The 13,780-nt window shown below is 32.2% G+C and overlaps 2 protein-coding genes and 1 non-coding gene across 3 annotated transcripts; all 3 read left to right on the top strand.

Annotated features, from left to right (window-relative positions):
- The first annotated feature begins 325 nt into the window (after nt 1–325).
- On the top strand, nt 326–3,219 carry LOC122606097 (protein COBRA-like). Its single transcript, XM_043779062.1, has 6 exons — nt 326–540; nt 1,376–1,455; nt 1,554–2,010; nt 2,105–2,264; nt 2,358–2,635; nt 2,727–3,219. The coding sequence occupies exons 1-6, from the start codon at nt 450–452 to the stop codon at nt 3,008–3,010; spliced, it is 1,350 nt and encodes a 449-aa protein (XP_043634997.1). The 5' UTR covers nt 326–449; the 3' UTR covers nt 3,011–3,219.
- Nucleotides 3,220–4,084: 865 nt separating this feature from the next.
- Nucleotides 4,085–4,155, top strand: TRNAG-GCC. The gene has a single exon. It is a non-coding gene; the product is annotated as a tRNA-Gly (tRNA).
- Nucleotides 4,156–9,952: 5,797 nt separating this feature from the next.
- Nucleotides 9,953–11,954, top strand: LOC122604727 (amino acid permease 3-like). Its single transcript, XM_043777597.1, has 5 exons — nt 9,953–10,064; nt 10,199–10,444; nt 10,603–10,684; nt 10,801–11,015; nt 11,149–11,954. Exons 1-5 carry the CDS (start codon nt 9,953–9,955, stop codon nt 11,952–11,954), a joined length of 1,461 nt encoding a protein of 486 aa, XP_043633532.1.
- The last annotated feature ends 1,826 nt before the right edge of the window (nt 11,955–13,780 follow it).

The following is a 13,780-nucleotide window of genomic DNA, read 5'->3' as shown; positions in this document are numbered from 1 at the left end:
CCCACAATATCTCCTTTTATCTTTTGTACCTTATTTAAATAAAAATCATAAACTACTAACAGATATTTAACATTAATAATATCACAAATCGTTGTTTGTCCATTAATATAGACATACATCTACTAGTAAAACTTATACATCAAGTCTCAAATTTTATATACCTTTTATCGCAGACTTTTTATAAATAAAATTTACTAGTCCCAATAAAAAGCACATTATAGTATGTTTGATGTACAAGATTGCTAATTTTCACCAAACAAACACATTTTTTTAACAATAAAAAACTATACAAATTAGCTAGACTTTTTCTTTTAATAACCATCAAATCATTTCTTTTGTGAAAGAGAGAAAAACCAAATCTCTCTCCCTCCATTACACACACTAAAAACACTCAACAAAAAAGGCCAATACAAAAGCCAGTGGATCTACTAAAACTTGGCAAACAAAAAATGGATAATTTCTGCAGATCTCTCACTAGACTATCAATTTCCAGTCTTGTTATTGCAATATTGCTTTCTTCATTCACTTTCACTTGCACAGGTTTGAATCTCGTGTTAACATTTTTATTTAAAGTTTGTTACTTTAATCATTTTTGATCAATTTGGTTTCTGGGCTTTGCTTAATTTCAATTTTTAATCAAGATTTATACTTTAATGTCTGAAATTAATGATGGGTGTGAGTTTATTAGATTTGTGATTGAGTTAGGATTAGTGGGTAATTTATGAAATTTGTTTTTAGGCTTTGTAGAATGAAAAAGATTTGATCTTTGTTGATCAAGATTTGTAATAAAATAGCTGAATTAGTGCTGGTTTTTAGAGATTTTAATTGTTAATTAAGGTTTAGTGGTGTAAGTTAATACAGGGGAGGCTGGAAATTCAGTAAGCTATGTAAAATGGTTTGAGATCTTTAGCAGGATTGGTTACCGTTGTTGTCGGTGGTTTGAGATCTCATTTTATATGATAAAATTTTATATTGTATTGAGTTATATATGTTGTGTAGTATGTGAATGACTTTTTAAATGTAGATCAGTATATCTATATTGATCCATATTGGAAGCTTGATCAGTAAATTTTTTACTGTATAACAAGATTTATCCAAGTAAAGATGTGTTTTGATTACAACTAAAGGATTGACTCAACCAAATAAGTATCTCAATGAACGCAATCGTACATCTACACCTTAATAATCATATGCTAGAAGCAACATGTTATATTAGGTGAATGATTAATGATTACGTTTACTATTTTTTATTGATTCGGATCAAGTTTTGATCTGTATAATGATCTTTTTTCTCTGTTTGTTGTTTAATGATTTTCTAAGAGTTTATGACTAGAAACAACTCTTGACTCCCTTCCTTTTCTTTGTTAATATGCAGAAGCGTATGATGCACTTGACCCAAATGGAAACATTACAATCAAGTGGGATATTATTAGTTGGACCCCTGATGGTTATGTTGTAAGTATCAAACAAGGATTTTTATATTTATAGGTGCCTTCAATACATGTGGATTCACGATCTTTAATGTTGCTAATAGCTACTTATTGAAACTGCAGGCTGTCGTTACAATGTATAACTTCCAACAATACCGCCATATTCAACCACCTGGGTGGACCTTAGGTTGGACCTGGGCTAAAAAAGAGGTGATTTGGAGCATGATGGGCAGTCAAACGACCGAGCAAGGAGATTGTTCAAAATATAAAAGTTCACCACCACATTGCTGCAAGAAGACTCCAACAGTTGTTGACTTATTACCAGGAACCCCTTACAACCAGCAGATTGCAAATTGCTGCAAGGGAGGTGTTATCAACTCATGGGCCCAAGATCCCAACAATTACGCCAGTTCGTTTCAGGTTAGTGTTGGTGCTGCTGGAACAACTAACAAGACGGTTAAACCACCCAAGAATTTCACCTTGCTTGCACCTGGCCCTGGCTATACCTGTGGACCGGCTGTAGTTGGCAAACCAACGAAGTTCATTACTTCAGATGGAAGAAGAGTCACTCAAGCTATGAGTAAGCATACTAAGCCCAAACTTGTAGGTTATTCGAGATCCAACTACTCCTGCTTAATCCGAAAAACTCTAATGTCTTAATTCTGCTTTTGCAGTGACATGGAACGTTACATGTACATATTCACAGTTTTTGGCCCAAAAAACTCCCACGTGCTGTGTATCTCTTTCTTCGTTCTACAATGAAACGATTGTGCCCTGTCCAACATGCACCTGTGGATGCCAAAATAACATTACTCACCCTGGAAGTTGTGTAAAGTAAGGTTTCCTATTTTGGTCATTTGACTTCAAACTAACTACTTTAGTTAAGGTAATATTTTTGTAACTCACCTTTCCCAATTCTTTTTGCAGCCCAAACTCACCATATCTAGCTTCGGTTGTTAATGGTCCTGGAAAGAACACCTTAACACCCCTGGTTCAATGCACGAAACATATGTGTCCTATTCGAGTCCACTGGCATGTGAAACTTAACTATAAGGATTACTGGCGCGTGAAGGTCACAATCACAAACTTCAACTACAGGATGAATTACTCTCAGTGGAACTTAGTTGTCCAACATCCCAACTTTGACAACCTTACTCAAATTTTCAGTTTTAACTACAAGCCATTGACTCCTTATTCTTCAATTAGTAAGTTCATTTTGCAAGCAACTAACTTAAATACTCGCTCCCTGTAGACTGATATAAACAAGTTCTAACCTGTATTTGTAAATGTTTACAGATGATACTGGTATGCTTTGGGGAGTTAAATTCTACAATGATTTTCTGAATCAAGCTGGACCATTGGGGAATGTTCAGTCAGAATTACTCTTCCGGAAAGACAAATCAACTTTCACATTTGAAAAGGGTTGGGCTTTCCCTCGTAGAATCTACTTCAATGGTGACAACTGTGTGATGCCACCACCCGATGCATACCCGTATCTCCCGAATGCAAGTTCCCGTCTAAGCTTCTCATTACTCGCTCTATTGATAACATCTTTAGCTTTATTCTTTGCTTTTATTTAATGTTTGAGCAGCCATTGATGATTTTTCACACGCACACATCATCTTGAACAAGAAAAGTTTGAGTCTGTAATGTGGGTGAATTCACCTGTTCGATATTGTTGTTTTACATGTATTGTATTTTGTAGAGTAGTTGAAGTTATAGTGTTGCTTACAGTTGTATAATTTAAACCTACAAGTGATAAGTTAAATCCGATATTCAATTTTGATTATTTTTCTCTGTTCAATAGTTGTTTGAATAAGGTGATCATCTGCCTGCCCCTGTTGCTTCTCCCAATACTTGGTTTTAGTTGTGGTTTTGAGGTTGTAGAATCTCCTTGTTTTGTAGTTTGAGTTGATGTTGCACAATGCCTCCAAAATTCTGGACCTCGATAGTCATATTTATTATAAATGTGAGTATGATTTACACTGGGTAAATGGATTTTTATCTGTTCAGGTTACTCAGAATGTACGTGTCTAACCCGGTGGTCGTTTTTAAACTTTTCTCTGGTCACCTCTAAGATGTCCAATGTTATTTATTGGATCAAATTGTTACAATTATGTCATTAAACAAGAATAAAATCAAACAAATAAAACTGCATTTTGAGGCACATTTATCTACTCCTTAATAAAGAATCAATCTCTTCCCATATTTTTTAAAAACCTATTTAACTATTCAAACTATCTTTTATCATTTATTAACCAATATATTCACATAATATACTTATAATACCCTTAATGAAATTGTTTACGACTTATATCTCTTGACCTTTAAAATATCTACATATCTTTTTTTTTATATCAATTATATATTATATACTTCATTAAAAGAAAAATATGTGAATATATCAAATTATATACGAGTTATTTCTTGATTTTTTTTCAAGATTTTATACAAATATATCTATAACAAAATGATTTTTCAATAAATAGTTTAAAATTCTGCACAAATAAACTAGAATAACGTAACTATTTTAATAGGATAATTGATAGGGGCTCAAAATTCACTAGTTATTAACAAAATAAAAAGAAAAAACTTAAAGTGTACATACTTCATTAGAAAGAGTATATTTTAATGAGAAAAAAATAAAATAAAACGCACCAGTGGTTAAGTGGTATAATTGTACCCTGCCACGGTACAGACCCGGGTTCGATTCCCGGCTAGTGCATTAATATTCTTTTTTTTTGTTTCTTTAGATGGGCCGGATTGATATTTTCTTTTACTGTAACTCTAGCCCAATTAAACACATTACCACAATGAAAACACACTCCACCAACTCACCAACCCAATGCGGCCTTGAGAACGGGTGTCATTTAATGAATTGATTGTTTGTGAATTTGAATTCGTATTGAGACTCTGAGGCACTCTTCTTCGGGTACTAGAATCCAAAAGAAATTTTATTACTTCCCCCGTTATATTAAAAGTGTCTTTGTTCTAAAAATTCATGTTTTTATTTATTAACTTTTACCTTAAATATATATCTATATCTATATTAAAACAGTAGTTATCCTGATGATCCTAGAGACTCCTCCACTTGAAATTACCTTATAACATTGTCACGTGGGATTTTATCCTATGTGTCATCCCCATATGTTTTTTACAATATTTTATCTCATATTTCAATAAATTAAAAAAAACAAAAATAAAAATAAATATAGAATGTAGAAAACAAATATACGACCATTTAATTATCTTTATGTCAAGTATTTTTGGTTGCTCTCTAACAATAATAATGAAACAATTTTATTTAATATTTAATAATCTTATCTTAATCTTAATATATACTATAAGACAGTTGAACTAATGACTAATTAACCAATCACATCGTTCGATTTTATCAAATTGACTTTTGATGATGTCATCATTTAGATAAACTACAAATTAAAAATCCTAATAATCATTATCCAAATATATTATTATATTAATATTTATATTAATTTGTAGAAAAAATCTCATTAATTTACACTTTTTTGTTTTTCATCAATAATTTACACTTTTTAGCCTGAATACTTAATTTATATTTATTTTTAGTCATCAACTTAAGAAATTTTTTTAAAATTTACAATCATTTAATTAAATAAAAAAAATTTAACATATATATGAAATATTTTCTACAAAAAAATATTTATTTGAAAACCTAATGACTTATTAACAAATATTAGAAGAGTTCTAATTGTTATCAAAAAATATAAAAACAATCTTAATTGTTATCATATTATCATAGAACAAGTGATTGAAAATAAACATATGCGTTTTATGAACGTGCATCATGATTAAATACATATACTTGAATGTCAAGTTCGGGATCACAAATATGTTTATATTTCAATTCTTAATTATTTTCCTAATAATATCACATTATGAGTACATCTGTTTCAAAATATATTATAATGGGGAAATTATTATATATAGCATGTGCCTTGTGAAATGACTACGGAAAACAATTCCATCAATATGTCTAGGCTAATAATGACAGTGAGGAACCTATGATTATTGTACTACAACTTGCAAAATATAACACTTAAAACCGTTTTTTTTTTAAATTGTAAGCTTTTGTGACTTAAATGTATGAAGATCTAATATTGTTAATATCGTAAATCTCGTGTCTAGTGTTGGACACGGGTCTAAAATTTAGTATAATTCTAATTTATATATATATATATATATATATTCATATATCCTATATATATTCATTCGATTTATTTCTTTTATTCATCAAATCCAATCTTTCAAATCCCATAAACATTTATATTTTAGGAATTTAAACTAGAACCATGATATCACTTGTCCAAAAAATATACGAATGTTCATTTTATCTTATATATAGATATACAAGTTCGACATTTTTTAGGTTATTTTCTTTTTACATATTTCTTCTTCCCCATAGATCTGTAAGTTTTTAGATCGCTAATTTGTTTAAAATATGTGGCACTCTTAAGCTCATTGTTGCTAGACACATTAATTCCATTATGAATATTTGTTTCACTTCATTGACCCAAGGTTTTCTCCTTATCTAATTAATCGATTTTATGTTTTTTTATTTATCATAGATAGATTTAATATTGGTTGTTTCCTTTAACTGTTTGTTTTTAATGGTTTAAATCACCCATGCATATTTATAGAATAGTGGTTTTGGATGATGCATGTGTGGCTTGTGCGTGATTACTTCATCTCTTGGAATCAGCCACAAGTTAGAGTACTAATTAGATAGTTATATATCATAGATAAGAATAGGTAATAGTGTGTGCAATTCTTATAACAGTGGTTTCATACGTGTTAATCGTTATATAAATACGTTTTAATGCTACTTGAAACATTGTTCGAACTGCCTTGACTCTCTTTATACTCATCTACCAAAATGTTCATAAACACTCATATCGTTAGGAGTTGATATTTAATAAATATTATTAGATTAGTTAAACGTTTTTATTATAGATAATTTATTCTACCAATCTTCATACACATATACAATTTCATATTACTTAAAAGTGTTTCATTCTTTATTCTTTTAACAAAATAATAATAAAATACATCAATTTTACAACCGCCACGTAACGCGTGGGTAAAAGATCTAGTGTATATATATATATATTGTCATATAGTTAATTTAAAAATTATTATTTTTATTCAAAATGTGACACTTTTAATGAGACGAAAAGCGTATTATTTAACAATATATCCATCTTGTAATCATCTTCAATAAATTCCAAGTCATTATGTAAAAAACTTTTTAATATCGTCTTTCGTGATGATCAAAAGCAAAAAACAAAAGGGAGAATTTCATATATATCTTATATTAAAACTTTAATTATATATTTTCCTAATTAAAATAATAAATTTCATATACATATATATAATTTAGATTCTAACATACTTACCCATCTTATTATAAAATGATTAAATAATTAAAATTAGCTAGTCTACATTGATAACCATATTGCTACCGTAACCCCCGATGCCACTGCCGAGACCATCACTCGTCGCTAGACGTGGACAAAAAAAACGGTTCCAAAAAAACCGATTTGGATCATTTTAGAACTGGAACCGATTGAAACCGGTTCTGATTCCTTAAGCACCGATAGATAGGAACCGGTTTCACTTTTGAATCCAAAAAACGGTTCCTACCCGGTTCCAAACCGGTTCCGAACAAAAAAAAAACTGAGAAAATCGAAAAAAGATGGTCAAACTTTAACCAAAAACCGGTTCTTCATCACGTTGACTGGAACCAGTTCCAGTTCCGAACCATTTCTATGGTTCCGATCCAATGCCCACCTCTACTCGTCGCAACCGCCGCAGCCAACGCAGCCTTCCACATCACCCATCGTCACCACCACCATCACCATCACCGTATTGTTGCACCACGCATGCATATATCTTGTTTGATAAAAATAAGCACCTAATAGTTTCCGTCTTTTTAATGTGTTTTGAGGTAAACTAAAAAAAAAATAATCAATTATCTTTCCCTAACTATGTTTCCCTAAAAGCCTAACTTTGATATTATTATCCATAATTATTATAAATGACGTTTATAATCTTATGATACCTATCTATGATATTTAATAAAGAGAGACTTTCTTCTCTTTTCCAACAAAAGACAAGAGAATTTACTATCTTAGTCTTCAACAATCATTTACAATTGAAATGACTCATATATATATAACGGCAAACTTTATGGATTTTTTTAGAAAAAAAATATCATGACCTTGTTGTAAAGTCAACTGTCAAACCTGTGGAAATGTTTACAAAGTATATGAAAGACTAATTCCAATATATATATATATTGTCAAAGGGACTAATTTAATTTAAAATATTTTGCCAATTATTTCAAGTTAAATTAGTCCCTTTTAATAAGATTAAAAATAAAAATTACTTTGATAATATATATTGGAATTAGTTTTTCACTTATTTTGTAAAAATACCTACAGGTTTGACGGTCGACTTTACAACAAGGTTGTCATGCTTAAATTTTTTTTCTTAAAAAAACACCCATAAAGTTTGTTATTTTATATCTGGGTCATTTCAACAAATAAAAGTTAATTAGTCTCTCTTTCCAGCTCCTCTCTCTTAGAAAAACCCCGTCGACTAAATCTCCGTATAAAACGAGCATTATGTTGTAAATTACACAGACATTTCACACGCTCTAAATTGTTCCATTGCAATGTGCGGCTATTGATCTAATTTATATAAATATAGAGATAGCAAGGCTGAGAGGAGTGGGGCGGGGTAATAGGCGATCCACCGTGGTTTGCCAGCTGGTTCGCCGGCTACACTACCCCCACCCAGCGATCTCCCCTTCAAGCGACTCCTCAACTAGCCCAACGACATTTTTTAGTAAGAAAAAAAACTTTTTTGTTTCTAATCTATTTTACATCTATACATGTGTGTGTAGTGTTTGTTTTATGTTTTTTCTCCCACCTGCAAGGCTGTAAATGGGTAAAAAAAAGGTTGAAGAAGATAAGGTAAGTGTGTGTAATTTGTGCATAGGTGTTGTACTTGTGGGCAAAGAAGTGGTGCAGTAATCAAATAGCATAGTATGTTAGTTTATTGTAGTATATATCCGTATAAATCTTTAAGCCGAAGTGTTTCATTTTATCTTTTTTGTTTTTACTGAATATGTAAAAAAGCATGAATAATGTGATCTTTTTGTTGTTGCTATTTAGTACTTTCTTATGATTATAATTAATGTAACGTCTCAAATGTAAACAGAGCATTAAACAAAATGATGAAAAAATTATTCTTTTTAATCTCTATTTGTATTTGTTATAATAAACTGTACTTTTAATAATAATCTAAACAAAAACAAATACTCGTAAAAAATAAATCAAGTATTATCTTACCCACCATGCAGATAACTCTACTCCCACCTTTTTCCCCAAACAACCCATAGCAACCCAAGATGGCACATGATGTGCTCCGGTGTTTAACCGCCGACAACTCCACTCCTCTTAGCCTAATATACTCTGTGTAGTTAGCTAGAAAGAAAATTAAGATGTTAATTAAATAAATAAAATGATTAATCCTTTTAAATATTAGCTTAAATTGTTTTTTTTTTAAAAAAAAAACTATATAAATGTGACATGTAGATTCCAGTAATTCTCTTTTTTAATTCCACACTCTGATTTTCCATATTGCATCATCCTATTAATTAGGAGGATTTTTATGCTAATAACTTAAAAGGATTGATCATTACCCTTAAATAAATGATCGGCAAGTTTGATACTTGAATATAAATTAAGTTGTCTTTATGTTAACATCTGAAATTAAGTAATCACAAAGTTGTTAATTAGTTGTCCAAATTGGAAACGATCTCTAATAATAAGTCGGCGTATAGTATATCACTAGTCGATATCCCTATATATATACGCAGTTATATATCTTGCATTCTTGCAAAGGGAATACACAAAATTCAGGATACGAAAGAAATTCAGGATTCGACGCACGTGATTAATTAGAGTAATAGTAAGGTAAAATCTATATATAATCATCTAATTAACTACTCTTGCAATTAATTAATTATTTTTGTAATAATATTACTAAATATCCATGCATATGACTAGCTACTACTTTTTACGTAGATTAACATGCATCATATATATCGTGTCTCATGGTGATATATTGTCGATCGATCGATCGGGCTTAATTTGTTCATAAGAGGTAGGTTCTTAAGTTGTTAATTTTTTGTATAGTTATTCGAATGAAATATGATCGATATATCTTTTTCATAAATTTAATATTGGTGAATCTATGTAATGCATGCTTATGTCGTTGATCTTGTATATATTAAAACAAGAAAAGATCGAATACTCGATCGATTGTATAGTAATCAAGGATGCGTGTCGTCTAATTAAGACTATTTAGTCCATCTACTTAATTTGCAGTGTGATCAATAATTAACATTCTTCACATTATTCTTTCACCTTTTCAGAAGTAGTAATTACAAGGGGAAAAAAAAAGAAAAGAAAAAGATGAGTGATAACGTAAGCGAAAAGGCTCAAGAATGCATCATTCAAGTTGTGGGAGACTTCGCCCAAGACGAGTCTAAGTTCTTCGATGACGATGGTCGTCCTAAGAGATCTGGTACCTACCTTTTTGTAACCCGGCCTTAATTTCTTTTTAATATATAATATAATATTCTTGTATCTTAAATATTTGATTTGCATACGTCGATCACTAGTACTTACTTACTCGATCTTGGCGAAATTATAATATAGGGAATGTTTGGACTACAAGCGCACATATCATTACTACTGTCATCGGCTCCGGAGTGTTGTCACTAGCATGGGCCACGGCGCAACTGGGCTGGGTCGTTGGGCCGGTCGTTCTTGTCGGGTTCTCGTTTGTGACTTACTACACATCTTGTCTGCTCGCCTACTGCTACCGCTCGGGGGACCCTATCACCGGCAAGCGAAACTATACCTACATGGAAGTTGTTCAGAACAATCTTGGTACTCTACTTAATTTTCCCCCTATACTATACTCTTCTATTTAATTAATTGTGTATGTTTGTAGGGATAGATTAAATTATACTCATATAGTATTTGAACATATATATATATATATTATATTATTGCATATTTTCGTTAAATTCGATGGTAACTTATATACATTATTATACTTATGGAAATATTAATTTTTCAGTATCTGAATATCGTTGGAACGGCAATTGGATACACTATTGCAGCATCCGTTAGCATGATGTGAGTATATATTTTTCATATATCTAGTTAACATTTAAATCAACTGTTAATATTGTGTCGATCGTATCATAGATTTTTAATGTGATTTTCTTTTTGGTGACGATTGCCAATAACAGGGCTATAAAGCGATCAAGTTGTTTTCATGAAAAGGGTCATGAGAATCCATGCCAAGTATCAGGAGCGGCATACATGCTCATGTTTGGTGGCTTACAAATTTTGCTCTCTCAAATTCCAGACTTCCATCAGATTTCATGGCTTTCGATGGTGGCTGCTGTCATGTCATTCACTTACTCCACCATTGGACTTGGCCTCGGAATCGCTAAAGTTGCCGGTAATTTGTTTATTCTTTTTTAATCATGTTATCTTTATGTTAAACTTAATTAATTAGTGTGTCTAGCTATATATAATAGAGTAGTAATTTGTTTATATATGGAGATTGATATGTAATCTTGTTGAATGAACAGAGAATGGAGAAATCAAGGGAAGTCTAACTGGTGTTAAGATGGGGAATAATAACAATGTGACAGCAACTCAGAAAACATGGAGGGCGTTTCAAGCACTTGGTGCCATTGCTTTTGCGTATTCCTACTCCCTTGTTCTCATTGAGATTCAGGATACCGTCAAAGCACCGGCTGAGCACAAAACCATGAAGAAAGCAAGCATGATCAGTGTTGCGAACACGACCGCCTTTTATATGTTATGTGGATCTTTTGGCTATGCTGCCTTCGGAGACATGGCACCTGGAAACCTCCTCACTGGTTTTGGTTTCTTTGACCCTTTTTGGCTTGTCGACATTGCCAACGTCGCCATCGTGATCCACCTTGTTGGGGCCTACCAAGTCTTCTGCCAGCCCTTATTCGCCTTTGTTGAAAGCACTGCCGTCAAGTCCTTCCCTGAGAGCAAATTCATCAACAACGATATCGAGATCCCAATTATTCCTGTTGGGGAGCATAAACCCTTGAAGCTAAACATGTTCCGGTTGGCATGGAGAAGCGCCTTCGTCTGCCTGACCACACTCATTGCTATGTTGATGCCGTTTTTTAACGATGTTGTTGGGATTATGGGAGCATTTGGATTCTGGCCATTGACCGTCTACTTTCCGATAGAGATATATATTGTTCAAAAGAAGATACCAAGATGGACTGCCCGATGGATTTTGTTACAAACACTGAGTGTCGTTTGTCTCCTTATTTCGCTCTGTGCTGCGACGGGATCAATTGCTGGGGTGATTAGTGATCTCAAGACTTACAAGCCTTTCAAGACAATGTGACTGAATGCAAGAAAATTACAAAAACTCACAAAGATTCAAATTATCAAGACGATGAGACTGAAGTGCAAGAATATACAAGAACTCAGGAAGATTCAGATTGTCAATGTGACTGGAGTGCAAGAAAATAGAAGAACTTCACGAAGATTCAGTTGTATGTAACTTTCCTCGTGGCTTGTATGGGACTGCATCAAAAACACCACGGAGTGAAAACCGGTGTCACGGCCTTCGTTTGTGGGGATTTTTCTCATGTCTCTGTGGGCACGAGTTTTTTCATCCTTTTTGCAGTCCTCGCAGTTAAAGTCACGGGAAGAATCTGAATGTGTAGCATTGTTTATTTCTAGATTTGTAATTGTATACTTTGCCTTCTAGCGCTTTGCCAGTGGCTATTTTGAGAATCCAGAAACAAGTCAATGTTGGAAAAATAATGATTCGTATTAATAAATATAATGTAAACATGATTAATAACACTAACCTGAAGATCCTGTGGAACCTGTTAGTTGATTCAGCATTCTTGCCATTGAGATTGGTTCCCAAATTAAGGTGATTATAGGTTAGATGGGGAAGAAGATTAGAGAGAAAATACACACAATTAGAGAGGGGGCCGAAATTATTAGTGAGGATTAGTCACTAATGACTTGATTATGTTATATTTATATATATAACATTTATACTTAGCCCCCTTGTTGTTTTGTGTAATGTGTATTATTAGTCTCTTTAATTCTAATCACTCTAATCACCTAATGGGAAACCCTATATTATGTCATTAATGGTAAATACGCCCATCGTATATTTACCGACATAAGGATTTCAATTATTCGTCAATTATCATATCGGACTGATATATGATCGGTGAAGGTCACAACTACGTGAGTCCAACAGTCAATTCATCAAGTTAATTTGAGAACCCATATCAACTCTGCAACTCTGTTTTGCTGATATGTTACATGAATAAGTTTATAAGCCCAGTTTATTAACCTCTTAAATCGACCCGTTTCATTTGTAACTAATTCTGTATGTATGTCCCATTATCAATGAGATATTACCCAAATTGAAATCCTATGAAGAAACTTCAAAATTACCTATGTCTATGTAACCTTTGACTGGACACGTAGCTTGTGCATAACTGTTTACAACATGCCCTGTGATATAATGGGATATATCGCAACAAAGAGGTCTAGGCATTGATGGTCAAGCATTTGTTGTACGGATTATAACTGTGTAATGGTCTGCAAGAATTATGCCTGGAAGTAGGCAGGCTTGTAAGTGCTATTAGTCCTTTATTACTTCTGCAGACCTATGTCTTTTAATTTGTAAACCAAACTTTTTCAATAGTTATCAATATATATTTGATTAACGTTTGATTATAGTGATTCATCATTTGATAAGATTTATTGTATAAATTTTCTATCGACACCTTGTGTTTACACACGGGTTCTGCGCATAGTATCATTGAAACAAAAGTGAATACTCCTTTAACTTTGAGCCTAATCAGATTTGCAACGTTTTCGGAAACTAAAATAAGTTACATTTTGTATGGTCCATGATCATCTCTTGCAGGCACCTGAATTGCTTTGAAATTGTTTCCTAGATACTATCTTCTTATTTTACTAGAGACCTAGAGTTACATTTATGTAAAGGCTGATGTTATTTGTACATCAGTGTTTAGATATTTGGCTTAGTATCTTTTTGACCATAAAATGTGAAGTGTAGCATATGCAGTCTATATATAATCAATAACTTTTAACAATTTATAATTCTTTTAACACATTATTAGAATCACTTCCAAATTTAATCTAATGGTTAACATTTTATACCTCTTTACAAAG

This window comes from Erigeron canadensis, chromosome 6 (assembly GCF_010389155.1).
Source record: "Erigeron canadensis isolate Cc75 chromosome 6, C_canadensis_v1, whole genome shotgun sequence".
In the NCBI taxonomy this organism is placed as follows: Eukaryota; Viridiplantae; Streptophyta; class Magnoliopsida; order Asterales; family Asteraceae; genus Erigeron; species Erigeron canadensis.
The sequence above is the reverse complement of the archived record's forward strand: the minus strand, read 5'-3'. Positions and strand labels throughout refer to the sequence as shown.